The following is a 13736-nucleotide window of genomic DNA, read 5'->3' as shown; positions in this document are numbered from 1 at the left end:
CCTTCCAAGGCTCAAGGTCTATTGCGGAAGAGGTGCAGAAAGAATGTAAGATCAAAAATGTTCTGGATATCCATGACTTCACAGTGCCTGACACTACCTACACAAGACCATCATAATAGGAGGAAAGATCATGACATCAAAGTAAAAGACTGATTGAGATGGGGAAGGGATATGATGGAGAATGAAGTTTCAAAGGGGAAAGTGGGGGGAGGAAGGGTATCACCATGGGATATTTTTTATAATCATGGAAGTTGTTAATAAAAATTTGAAAAAAAAAATGAAAAGAAAAAAATGTTGTTACCCAATCAGCTAGGGATTTCTTTTCTTTTCCTCAATTTTTATTAACATTTTCCATGATTATAAAAAAATATCCTATGGTAATACTCCCCCCACTTTCCCCTTTGAAATTCCATTCTCCATCATATCCCCTCCCCATCGCAAGCATTCTACTTACGTATATACAATACCATCCTATTAAGTACCCTCCTCCCTTCCTTTCTCTTCCCTTTATATCTCCTTTTTAACTTACTGGATTTCTTTAACTTGCTCTCTGAGCCACACACTCAACTTTCCATTTATAATGTGTTTTTTGTTCTACTCAAAACAAGAAAAGGTCTCTTCTTAGCAGGAAGGATTGCTCAGTAGTTAAAGGTGATGGCCTATATTTGAATCCCCAGTGCCCACATAAAGCCAGATGCACAGGGTAGTACAGGCATCTGAAGTTTGTTTGCAGTGGCAAGCAACTTTGTGACTCTCTCTGTGTCTCTCTTTGAGTATGTATGTGTTTGTGTGTGTGTGTGTGTGTGTGTGTGTGTCTACTTACTTGCTAATAAATAATAAATAAAATATTTGAAAATATTTGACAAAGATGAAGGGCTGTTGTCAGTTGGGTGGATTTGATGACAGGTATGTTTCCTGTTTTTTCTTTTTTTTTATTGTCCAAATTCATGTGAACTAATTAATATGGTCAAGTAAGTCATTTTCAGTAAATTCTATGAATATGTGACAGCTAATAATAATTGTAAGGAAAATATTTACCACTTAATCTTTAAAGATGTATAAAGATGGGAAATAAATTAGAAAAGTACAATAGTGTAGAAACAAATAGAATTAAAGGGAAATGGTTTATGATACACCTAGACTGACAAGGACTTGCAAATATTTTCAGGCATTTTGCAATTTAGATGCATTTTGGAAGGCTGAAGAACTTCAATTTGTAATTAACTTAAATCACACCTAAGATGTGAAGCTTGTACTACACAGCAACAAATAATTTCTTAAAGTTTAAAATATATTTGTTTATCATCTTTTATTATTTTACTTTATTATGTTCCTCTTCTCTCTCCCTCCTTACTACTAATACTTCTGCTGCTGCTCCTACTGGTTCTCTATCAGTACTACTGAGTTTTATCCCCAGCTTTAGCATATTGCACATTTAAAAAATTGTAGGTTTAGGGCAAAAATGAAAGCAGAGTTCCATATCCCCCATTCCTACAGTCTTACCACTATCAATTTACTGTATTATCCATTTTTCTCATTGCTATTACCAAATTTCTGACAAAAATTAACTTGAGGAATAGTTTATTCTGGCTCACAGTTTGAGAGGACATACTGTGGGGCTGGAATGATGCAGGCTTCTTGCAGGTTCTTTTACAGGAATCAAAGTGAAACTGGTAGTGAGTTGGGCCTTAAACCTCAAGCCCAAATTTCCCCCAGTCACCTCCTCCTCCAGCTAGAACCTACATCTTAAATGTAGTACAACTTCTCAAAAGAGCACCACCAATTGGGGACCAAATGTTCCAACACATGAGCCTGAGGGAGCATTTCACATTCAAACCAAAGTTCCACCCCTGGCTCCAATAGGTTTGTGTCTATCATATAATGCAAAATGCATTTTGTCCACCTTCAAGAATTCCCATCATCTTAACTATGTCAGTACTTCCTACAGTCCAGTCATTAGTCTGCTGAGACTTAAGTTAGCCTCTTAACTGAGAATACCTATAGAATCAAAGTACAATTTACATGCTTCTGGAGCACAATGGCATAGAATAAATATTCTCATTCTAAAAGGGAAGAATGCAGCCACCATAAGGAAAGCTTGAATCAAAGCAAGATCAAAGTCCAGCAGTGCTCCTTGACAAGCACCTAGCTCAAATTATGAAATCATCTGCCCTCTAAATATCTTGGTAATCCTAACCTTCCAGCTGTATTGCCTGTGGTAATTGTGACCAATGTTTTGGCTGGATCTAGTTGGCTCCTGTGGCTTTCCTCAGTGTATGGTCCACATTTCTGGCATCTCAAACGTCTTAGGATCTCCAGTGCAGCTAATTCTCACCTTCACAGCTTCACACACAGCCTAGCTAGGAGCTACATCCAGGGAAACTGACCCTACTACATGTTGCCTTCCCTTGACAGCTTAACCTTGGTGCAAGACTCCATGACCTCCTACTTTGAATTTTGAATGCAGTTTGGAAGTATATAATGCACCATGCCAAGGAAGGCATGGCGACAAACAACTATCAGCTGTGGCAGCAGACGAATGAAACATTTGCCTACGTGTGGGCAGATTAAGAAGCAAAAAGAGCCGGGTGTGGTGGCGCACGCCTTTAATCCCAGCACTTGGGAGGCAGAGGTAGGAGGATTGCCATGAGTTCAAGGCCACCCTGAGATGACAGAGTTAATTCCAGGTCAGCCTGGACCAGAGTGAGACCCTACCTCGAAAAACAAAAACAAACAAACAACAACAAAAAAAAAAAAAAGCAAAAAGAGATGTGTGCTGGTACTCATGGGACAGTCCTTTGTTCACTTTTATTAAGTCTAGGCTCTAGCCCACAAGAAGATGAAGATTCTGGTAATTTCAGGTGGGTCTTTTCTCCTCAGTTAATCACTCTGGAATGCCCTAATAGACAGGTATGCGTGACTAATGCTCTAAACATTTCTTAATTCAATCAACTTGGAATTTAAATTTAACTATATTTGTGCACTGTGTACTTTATTTGTGGAAAAACTTTTTCAAGTATTTTTCCCAGTTTAATCAGAATGATTCTTTACTTATTATATCCTTAACTTGGTTTCAGGGATTCTTTGTTTTTGATTTGTTTTCCAGGTAGCATCTTGCTCTAGCTCAGGCTAACCTGGAATGCACTATGTAATCTCAGGGTAGCCTCTAACTCATAGCAATCCTCCAACTTTGCCTTCCTAGTGCTGGGATTACAGGCATGTGTCACCATGCCTGGTGGTTTCAGGTATTATTTGTAATCTTGTATCACAATCCTTTGTCAAATATGTGTTGTACCAGGCTGGAGGGATAAGGTGTTTGCCTGCAAAGCCAAAGGACACAGGTTCAATTCCCCAGGACCCACATTAGCCAGATGCACAAGGGGATGGACATATGCATCTAAAGTTCATTTGCAAGTGGCTGGAGGACCTGGCATACCCTATCCTTCCTCTCTCTTTCTCTCTCTCTCTCTCTCTCTCTCTCTCTCTCTCTGTCTGTCTGTCTTTCTCTTTCATTCCCTCTCTCTTTCACTGTTTAATAAATAAAAATAAAATATTTAAAAAATATGTGTTGTACCAATGCTTTCTCCAAGTCTGTGTGGCTTAGTATTCTCATTCTCTGAACAGTATCTCATTGCACAGGATTTTACTATCAATGAAGCCCAATATGCCAGTCAATTGTAATAAAAAGCACAGCAAGTTATGTTATGAAAATTGGCAAATAATTCTAAAATTTGTATGGATTTTATATGGTTATTCACACGTGCTATTTCTAACAACTCACCACTATATCCAAGGGCATCTAGATTTTCTCCTTTGTTATCTCTGTTTTTTTTTTCTTCTTCTTTTTAGTTCTACATTTTATATTTGGGCCAATGATTCATTTTAGGTTCCACTTTACAAATCATACAAGATCTGTGTCTAGATTTATTTTATCATGTGTATGTTGTTTGTCTAGCATCATTTGTTAAAAATTAAACTGTTTTCTATTGCAAAAACAAAAAAAAATTAATCAACACAGCCTAGAATGTAACCTTAGACATGCTTACAGTGACAAAAACAGATATGGACCACACCATTTTGCAAATTTCTAGATCTTCATGATGATCATGCTTGTCATTCTGGTAATAACTATGTTAATTTTGGGATTGTGTATTTAACTACAATCTTAACCTTGTATCTTCTCATCTATAGTTATCCCAGACTCAGATAGTTCTGAGACAATCCAACTCCATCTACTTGAGTCCTCTGGATTGCCCTCCACGGCATAAAATGCTAGTGAGTCTAGGCTACTTAAACCCTAAATTCATCCAAACTTCAATTTTTCATGTTACCTTTCTAGACAACCCAAACATTGCTTCAGACTCCTGTCCTCGCCTAACCCAGCTACCCTTCTAACTCTAACTAAACAACTTACACAATCTTGTCTAGAGACTTTGGAAGAACTTAGCTAACCACAACCCCAGTATTTCACTGTCTCCCCTTCCTGACCCTGAGGACAGTTGGCATATAGATGGAAGCTCTTATACCACCCCACAGGGGTCCCTAATAACAAGATATGCTATTGTTTCAAATGACCAATAATAGAGACTGGCACTTTACCTAAGGAAACTATATCCCAAAAGGCTGAGCTTATCACAGGCCAATTGCCTATACTGATAAAAGTAAGTCTTGCCTCATCTATAATAGCTATAGGACTGGCTGCAGGAGGACTGGGACAAGGGCTTAATTTTTTATCAACAGTTTCCACAGAACTGAGTACAGCTATTAAGGACTCTGTTTTAGCCCTTCACCTGCTACAGCAGCAGCTCAACTTGTTGACATCAGTAGCCCTTTAGAACTGTCAAGGTCTCAACCTCATTACAGCTGAGAAGGGAGGAAACTGTCTCTTCCTCAAAGAGGAATGTTGTTATTATATAAACCAATCAGGTAACATAAAATTAGAGGCTAAAAAAAAAAAAAAGCACTAAGCCCTGGCCAACAGAGTCTATCCTGATACCCTGCTGTCCTCAGGACAATGAGATATCTTTAGAACTATTTCCCTTGGTGTAGCAGACAGCTTTAGGTTCACTGAGATGAACTTCCAGACCAGGCACAGTTATGGAGGAAGGGATTTATTGAAGCTTACAGATCCAGGGGAAGTTCCATAATGGCAGAAGAAACTGGCCTGCTTTCACAGGACCAAGCAGAGAGAGAAAAGCACAAGCCTAAAAGATCAAAAGCACAGCACACTTCAGGAACTCCTGCTAGGCACCCTTTGCATATCTTTAGACTGAAATGGGAAAGCCACCACCACACCTTAAGATCACCCAGTGACATTGCCTCCAGCCAGGTAGCCAGCAGATGCAAACTACAAACAATAAAGAACTGAATATATTAGGGGCCATCTATTCTATTCAAACCACCACACTTGGCTACTATCATTACTTGGGCTATTAATGGGGATATTTCTTTTACTTTAAATAGGCCCCTGTCTTTGGAAATGCATTCAAAACCAGGTACATAATCCTACACATCAAACATTCAACCAACTTTTGTTAACCTGTCCCTCTTCCACTCAATCCCAACTTTTAACCTCCTCAGACCTGACTCCCCATCGCCTGCTCTGCCTTCTGTGAGAGGACTTGCCAGCTAACACCAGCAACCCCTGAAACACCCAGACCATGTTCCCTCACAGAAGGAAGCAGTAATATTAGATGACCAAGCCCCCTTATTCTTTTATTATTATTATTATTTATATACAAAATGCTAGAATGTTAGGTAGGACAAGAGTCCCAAGATGGAGTCTAAATGAAGGAAAAGAATGACAGCAGCCTGATTGATGCACCTTTAGATGTTTATATTGCCTAACCTTTACTCCCCTGACTTAACAATGCCTCGGCCATAGTTTCCTACTGATTTTATGTTAGAGGCAACCTGGTTTCTTTCTTGACAGCAACTCCTCCATTTGGTCTCTGTCACTCTGATTAATTAGCTTCTCTATTTAGTCCCTGCTTTACCCTGAATTCTCCAGTCTTCTGTATCCCTCTCCCCAAAGGAAACTCTCTATAAAAACCCAAACTATCTAGAATCACACTGGCTGTTCTCTCTTTCTTCTCCAATGAGACAGTTTGGCAGCTCAGTACCCAACAAACACCTTTGTTCCTGCCTCAGAGTGGTCCTGTGTGGTCTTTGGGCATTCATTAACCTTACATCTTTACACTGATAGCCTTGGGATTTAGCTTTCTAGCATAAAAGGCATAAACCTACATAATATGTAATATGTCCTTTTAGCAAAATTTATACATTGATTTGATCGTAAGAATGTTTCAAGAATTTCTTAAAAATTTTAATTTATAACAATCATTATATTACAGAGGTCAGTGATCATAAAAAGGCAAATAACACTGATCTTGAAAAACTCTTCAAAATAAAGTATACAGAGTATTGCTTCAAAACATAACTTTTAAGAAAAAAAAAACAAAACATTTAGAGGCTGAAGAATGGCAGCCATTAAGGTGCTTGCCTGTGAAGCCTAAGGACACAGGTTCAGTTCTCCAGTTCCCATGTATGGCAGATGCATAGAGTGGTGCATGCATCTGAAATTTGTTTGCAATGTCTAGAGGCCTTGGTGAGTCATTGTTTCTCTATCTGCCTCTCTCTCTTAAATAAATAATTTTTAAAAACTTGAAGCAAATATATTTAAACATAGTTTAATAACATTTGGGTACATTTGTAATAATTAATCAATTTTAATACATAGATAACAGATATTGAAAGGGTTGTTATCTTTAAAAGATAACAGTTTCACATTTCTTCACAAAAATATGTACTTTGTTAACAAGTTCTGTCATGGTATTCAGCTTATAAATTGGGATTGCTATGCCTCACAATGTCAAGATTAAGAGTTCAGTTCACGGATGTTAATCTGTGCTAGATAATGTTTTTAACTCAAGCAATTTAGCTGTGCTCCTCTATCTGTCAACTACTTAAAAATAATGAGCCTTAACATCAAGGTTTAGTCATTATTAAATAATAATCTACTAGAAGATTATTATATGTAAAAATACTGTAAGTATGAAATGGTCCATGCCTTGTTCATGCTGGTTCTGCTGGGTGGTCATAGCTAAGGTTATCCTATAAGTCTTATACAATGTATTTAGGCATTGTGAACCATTATAAATTAAGTTATAAAGCTGTTCAATGTTTAGAGATGCTTGCTTACAACATTGCTTTATGTCTGTCAGAAGGTCTCTAATATATGTAAATTTTAGACTGGTTTAACTCAACAATGACCAAGTTCTGCTTTATTCTTAAGCTTTGTGTAATCAAATTCTCAGTCAAGGACTTCTGGCCAAGATGGCGACCACCTAACTGCCGCCGATCCCTGGGAAACAAAGGCAAAACATTAAGGGTTCAGTGGGTCTTCTAGGGGAGACCTATCTTCAATAGATTGCCAGTGGGAGGACACAGAGGGGGAAAAACAGAGAATCTCTGATTTCCTCGTGGGTGGATAGCCTTCCCCTCCCCACCAGCATCTGCCATTCCCATAGTTCAAGCTTCAGGAAACTTACACACTTACTGTAGGAAAAGGGCCCCAGGCCAACATAGTTCCACTTGCCTCACTGCACAGCAGTGATCGTGCTGCTACCCCTGCCCTCAAGTGACCTTGGTCAGGCTATGCCTGCTATCCCATTGGAGCTCAGGGTCCTTTGATCAATTTGCATGCCAAACGGCCACCTTGCCTATCAATCACTGCATGTGGAAGCTTAGACTGCTCCGTCACTCACTCACTTAATGCTCGGATCACCACACATTCATGTGAGCCCAGGCCCATAGCAACTGCCACATGAGTCCAGACTGTGTCTGTTGCTTGTGCCAACTAAGGTGCCATCCCCTTCCTGTCTGACATGCCGGCTGTCTGCCATTGTCCTATTTTGTGGGATCACAGACTGCTTGGGGGTCCCAGTGTTCCCCCACCAGATTTTGGGCTGATTCAGTGCTTGGTGTCTCAATGCCCCTCCTAGTGCGAGTGTAGACAGCTTTGGTGAATTACCGTGTGAGAGCTCAGGCAACTTTGGTGCCCCGGCCAGGCAGGCACTCAAGCAGCATTAGCAAGTAAGATCCAAAGCCCAGATCGCTTGACAACTGCCTCAGGCTGCTTCAGATTCCCACTGTGCTTGAGCACAGGCTGATCCACTCACCTACATGGCCATACACTGTGATTGGCAGATCACCACACAAAAGAAATAACATGAAAAACCAAATGCAAGAAAATCCAGTTAGATAACCCACTTCTACAATGAACATCTCTAATCAAAACATAGCAGAGTCATTAGGATTAGAACACCTAAATGAAGCTATGAGCAAGGCAACTCTGACCAAGCTACTGATAGAACTTAAAGAAAAGCAACAAAGGACTGATAATCATGTGGATGCTGCCCTCACTAGACTAGACCTAATGGATAAGAAAATGGAAGGAATTCAAAGACAGTTAAGAGACTTGAGGGAGAGTGAAAAAAGGAAGACCACAAAAATCAGCTGGCAATGCTAAAGGAAGACATAAACAAATGCACAGATGAATTACAAGAAGCATCAAAAAAAAAAAAAAGCATATAAAAGACAGTTTCTAATAAGATTAGGCCTTGTGGGTGTTTTTAAAAAGAAGGATTTTGATTTGTCCAGTTATAAAGATCACTAGTAGAGAAGGGAACATACACCATGGGGGATGGGCATCTCTTTCCCCTTGGAGATGTCCCCATGAGGTAAAGGCCTGCCTTAAAGGAAGGATCACTGGTGTTGGAGCCCTGGTGGTAGAATCAAGCAATGGAGAAGAACGTAAGCTATCTTCTAAAGGGGACTCTCATGGCCAGCATGGCACCAAGTATTGTCCACTCAGGGGTTACTAGCTGATAAGAAGACCCGCTCTGAGTATGAGCTGGATTAGGAAGGTCTTCCAGGGGCACGTCCCTAGGTTTGGCAGCAGGGGCTTCCATTTCCCCTGGAACCTAGGGTGATGGTGTTACTTCTTCTGGTGATTCTGGCCGGACAAGTGGGGGAGGTGTCTTTGCTGCCTTTGACATAAGAATAGATTAATTACAAGGAGGGGCAGGTTTGTTGGGTTTAATCCATGAGGGAGACTCCTCTACCAGGATCCTCCAAGCATGATGTAGGGGGGCCTGGTTTTCCAAAGATGACGTTTTGTACCCTATAAATCAGTGGAAGAAAAAGATTCCCTGTGAGGGCCAGCCAACCTGAAAGGCTGGCCACTCTAGGACACAAAGAGTGGTTAATCTTCCAATAAACACCCAGTCTCCAGACTTGCATATCTCCTGCTGAAACTCTGAATAATGTTTTTTTTTTAAAAATTAATTATAGAGGTATTTTCTTTTTTCTTTCTTTCTTTCTTTCTTTCTTTCTTTCTTTCTTTCTTTCTTTCCTTCCTTCCTTCCTTCCTTCCTTCCTTCCTTCCTTCTTTCTTTCTTTCTTTCTTTCTTTCTTTCTTTCTTTCTTTCTTTTCTTTCAGAGCGACAGACACAGAGAGAAAGACAGATAGAGGGAGAGAGAAAGGGAATGGGCGCGCCAGGGCTTCCAGCCTCTGCAAACGAACTCCAGACGTGTGCGCCTCCTTGTGCATCTGGCTAACGTGGGACCTGGGGAACAGAGCCTCCAACCGGGGTCCTTAGGCTTCACAGGCAAGCGGTTAACTGCTAAGCCATCTCTCCAGCCCAGAGGTATTTTCTGAATTGATACCTTCTGGCCCATTTCTTCCCAGACAAGCAGTGACACAACAATTAGACAAGCCGCAGCACAAAACACATTCGCAAATACACTTTTTCTAACTTACCATTATTTACCAAGATGTTTAGGCATATATCTAAGTTAATGATGTAAGCAGCAACTGCCTTAAATCTGGCTTATTTATACTTTTGTTAACAGAAAAGCAGGAAAGACAGCTTGATGTAATAAATTTAACTTGTTATTTCACTAATTTTTGGAGTTATATATTTTATATATATATTGTGTTGGTATATTTGGTGTCCACCCCAGTTCTATGGCTTTTTAGGTGATGCTAGGAATTGAACCCAGGGCCCCCTGCATGCCAAACACATGTTCTACCACTGAGCTATACCCTTGAAAGCTTGCCCTCCTAATTTCCTACCAAGGTGATTTTTGGCATCCTATTTTGCCTGTATGAGCTTTCGTTTCTTCATGGTTAAATAAACATAACACCTATACTTTACTGCTGTTGAAAGATTTAAGTAAATTCAAATGCGTCTAGGATAATTCCAGAATGTAGAAAGTTAGATATTGGACCAGCTGAAAATTTTACAATGTCATATAGTCTGATAAACATGGTATACAGCTTCTTCTTTGACAGACATTTCTGTGATTTGTCACACCAAACATTCTAAGGGCATGGATGTCTTAATTTTTCTTCTTTTCTTTCCTTCCTTCCTATTACCTTGTTCAAGGCACTCTTCATGTCTTCATTCCTAAGGGTATATATGATGGGATTTAGCAGAGGGGTGACAGCAGTGAAAAACACAGATACCACCTTATCCTCAGGGAGGCTGGTGGATGGGCGGGAATAGATGAAGATACAGTGTCCTAGGAACAGTATGACTACAGTGAGGTGGGCCGCACAGGTAGACAGGGCTTTCCACTTGCCCTCGGAGATCTGATGTCTCAGATTTACCAGTATGACTGCATAAGACACTATAAGGACCACAAAACAGACCACAGAGATCAACCCACTGTTGGAGACAATAAGAATCTCAATAATGTGAGTATCAGTGCAGGCCAGTTTGATGACCTGAGGTACATCACAGAAGAAGTTGTCAATCTCATCAGGACCACAGTAGGGCAGCTTGATGGTGAGTGAGGTCAGAGAGATGGAATGAATGGTGCCCCCTGTCCAAAGGGCCACTGCCAGTAGCACACACACCTTCCAGTTCATCACCATCATGTACTGCAGGGGTTTACAAATGGCCACATACCGATCATAGGCCATGACAGTGAGAAGGAGGATCTCTGTGCAGGCAAAGAGGTGTAAGAAGAACATCTGGGTCACACAGGCATCAAAGGAGATGAGCTTCTCCTCTGACAGGGTGTCTCTTAGCATCTTGGGGACAGTGACAGAGGAGTGACAGACATCAATAAAGGATAGATTGCTGAGGAAGAAATACATAGGGGTATGAAGCCGGTGGTCATAGATGATTGTGATGACAATAAGGATGTTGCCAATCAAAGTCAGAACATACAACACAAGGAACATGGAAAATACAGCCATCTGCACCTTCTGGTTTACAGATAAACCTCTAAGCTGAAAATATTCCACTGAAGTTTGATTGCGTAGGACAGCCACTTCCATTCTCAGGGTTGGAGTCTCCTATCAAGAATTATAGAAAGAAAACCAACCAATTATAACACTTAATATCTGTATTAATCACTTAGTTACTTAATTCCTTGGGCAATTATGGCTTTTTATTAAGTCTGGACTCTGTAGCCAAATTTATTGTTTGTTTCCTTCCCTCCCTCTCTTCCTTGCTCCTTTCCTTGGTGCTGAAGATGTAATGATCACACATACTCAGCATTTTCCCTATATATGAGATGCATCTTGAGTCTTGCATTCTGTTTTAAAACCCCATTCAGTGTTTTAAATCATGGTTGGTGCACAGTAGGTTCTCAGTCCACCATTTTGGAATAATATAACAAAGAATTTTAATTCACTAAGAAACCTAAAACCATGTTGAAGAGGGAAAAGGAGAAATCAAACAAGTTATTTCTCTCTCACTGTAGCAAAATCTTAACATAGATTTAGATCATACACTCTTTATTTTTTAATATTTATTTATTTATTTATTTTTGAGACAGAGAGAGGGGAGAGAGAGAAAGAGACAATGTGAACACCTGGGCCTCTAGCCACTTCAAATAACTCCAGATGCATGCACCACCTTCTGCATCTGACTTATACAAGGCCTGGAGAATCAAACCTGGGTTTTTGACTTTGCAGGCAAGCACCTTAAGCTCTAAGCCATCTCTCCAGCCCCCTTTTATTAAAAAGAATATTTTATTTTTATTTATTTATTGGAGACAGAGAGGGAGGGAGCGAAATTGAGAGAGAGAGAGAGAGAGAGAGAGTTGTTAAGATAGGGTCTCACATAATTCTGGTTGGACTAGAACCTGCTAAATATCTGAGCATGACCCTCAATTCCTGATCCTCCTGCTTCCAACTCCAGCTCCAGTTATAGGCTATTTGAAGGTTCCCACTAACCTAAATGTGAAATTTGTCTGAAGTCTGATACAACTGAGCCTTGATCATAGTTTTCCTTCTTATACTGGAAACTGCAATATTCACTGGCTCAAATTACTTTCTCCTCTCTTGGCTTTGTCATGGAGCCAAGTTTAATTTCTACAGTGTAACTTTTAGAAGGCAGCAGCTTTTCACTGAGCTGCTTGGCAACTCGCAATTTTCTGGTTATAATTATTTACTGAACAATTTTTAAAGAAGGCTGGAAAAACCCTGGAAGTCTTAGTGGTAAGGAGTCAGAGGGTAAAGAGACTCTCCTTCCTCCTTGCTCTTTCTTAAATCGGAGGTCAAGATCCAGGACTAACAATACTATTTTTAGCATCATTATCTCTGCTCTTCAAATTCTCATTCTGTTGTTTGAATTACTGCTCCACAAGTCAATCAAAAGAATTATTTTACTTTTTAATACACTGCCTAGCTATGATTCTAGTGTCCCACTACTTTTAATAACCTTGGATTTTAGTCTTTTTAAAGTTTTCATATGTTTGTTTTTTCATTTTACAAATGAAGAAAATGAGGCACAGACGGGCAAAGTAGAATTGTAGTCACAACTGGGTGGTCTAGAGTTCAGATCGCCTCACCTCTGCCTCAGACTTTACCTATTCTGTTGTCATTCTGATTGGACTTTCTATAATGTTCAGCATAACAGGGGAATTAAGTGGAATGTGTTTTTGTGATCTCTGGTATCCTCTTTCAGATGTCCTGAGTCATGTTGAAGATGTGATCTTTAAAGAACCAATCTTCTCAGACTTTCCCCCTCATTCCATCTTGTGGTAGCTCATGCATGGAAGCTGTCCCTCTTTGTTCCATAGGTCACATCATCTGATACTACCTCCTTTCTACTACAGATCAATAGTACTTTATATCAGTTCTTAGGACTGGACTTTCTGCCGGAAAAATGAATTACCTGTATACTGCTTATGAAAAAAAAGGCTAGCCCTCTTTCCTATCAGATAATACCTGTAATTTGTTATGTTGGTCTTATGCAAACAATGGTTCTTTTTGCTATTTACATTAGAGGAAAGATGACCAGTGGTATCAAATCAAGGAAGAAGAAAGATACCTCTATGGAAAACAAGATAGTTTTTTGGCAGATGAGGTCTTTCAATTAAACTTTAAAAATTAATTCATCAGTTTTTTGATTAATATTTATAGTAGTTTTTGTTAAAATATATCTATGGATTAATTTTACAGCTTTTACATTTTCCTAGAGTAGTCAATTAAAACCTTTGCTTCAGAAGACTATCTCAAGTATTTCAGTGATCTATTCTTATGGTTGTAAAATTGAAAGTTGAAGAGATAAAAATGGAGCCAAGGATTTACATGAAATTTAATAGGGGAAATTTCAACTAACTAGGCAGGAAAACGTCTGAATATTAAGAACTGTTCTGAAATGAAGACTTCTGTTACTTTCTCACAGAACATGGATATAGCCGACTTTTCCCCC

General features: G+C 39.6%; 1 protein-coding gene across 1 annotated transcript; it reads right to left on the bottom strand.

The window, feature by feature from the left end:
- Positions 1 to 10387: 10387 nt before the first annotated feature.
- Positions 10388 to 11350, bottom strand: LOC101599284 (olfactory receptor 4E1). The gene has a single exon (XM_004661748.2). It carries the CDS (start codon positions 11348 to 11350, stop codon positions 10388 to 10390), a length of 963 nt encoding a protein of 320 aa, XP_004661805.2.
- Positions 11351 to 13736: the final 2386 nt, after the last annotated feature.

Source organism: Jaculus jaculus, chromosome 7 (genome assembly GCF_020740685.1).
Source record: "Jaculus jaculus isolate mJacJac1 chromosome 7, mJacJac1.mat.Y.cur, whole genome shotgun sequence".
Taxonomy (NCBI): Eukaryota; Metazoa; Chordata; class Mammalia; order Rodentia; family Dipodidae; genus Jaculus; species Jaculus jaculus.
The sequence above is the reverse complement of the archived record's forward strand: the minus strand, read 5'-3'. Positions and strand labels throughout refer to the sequence as shown.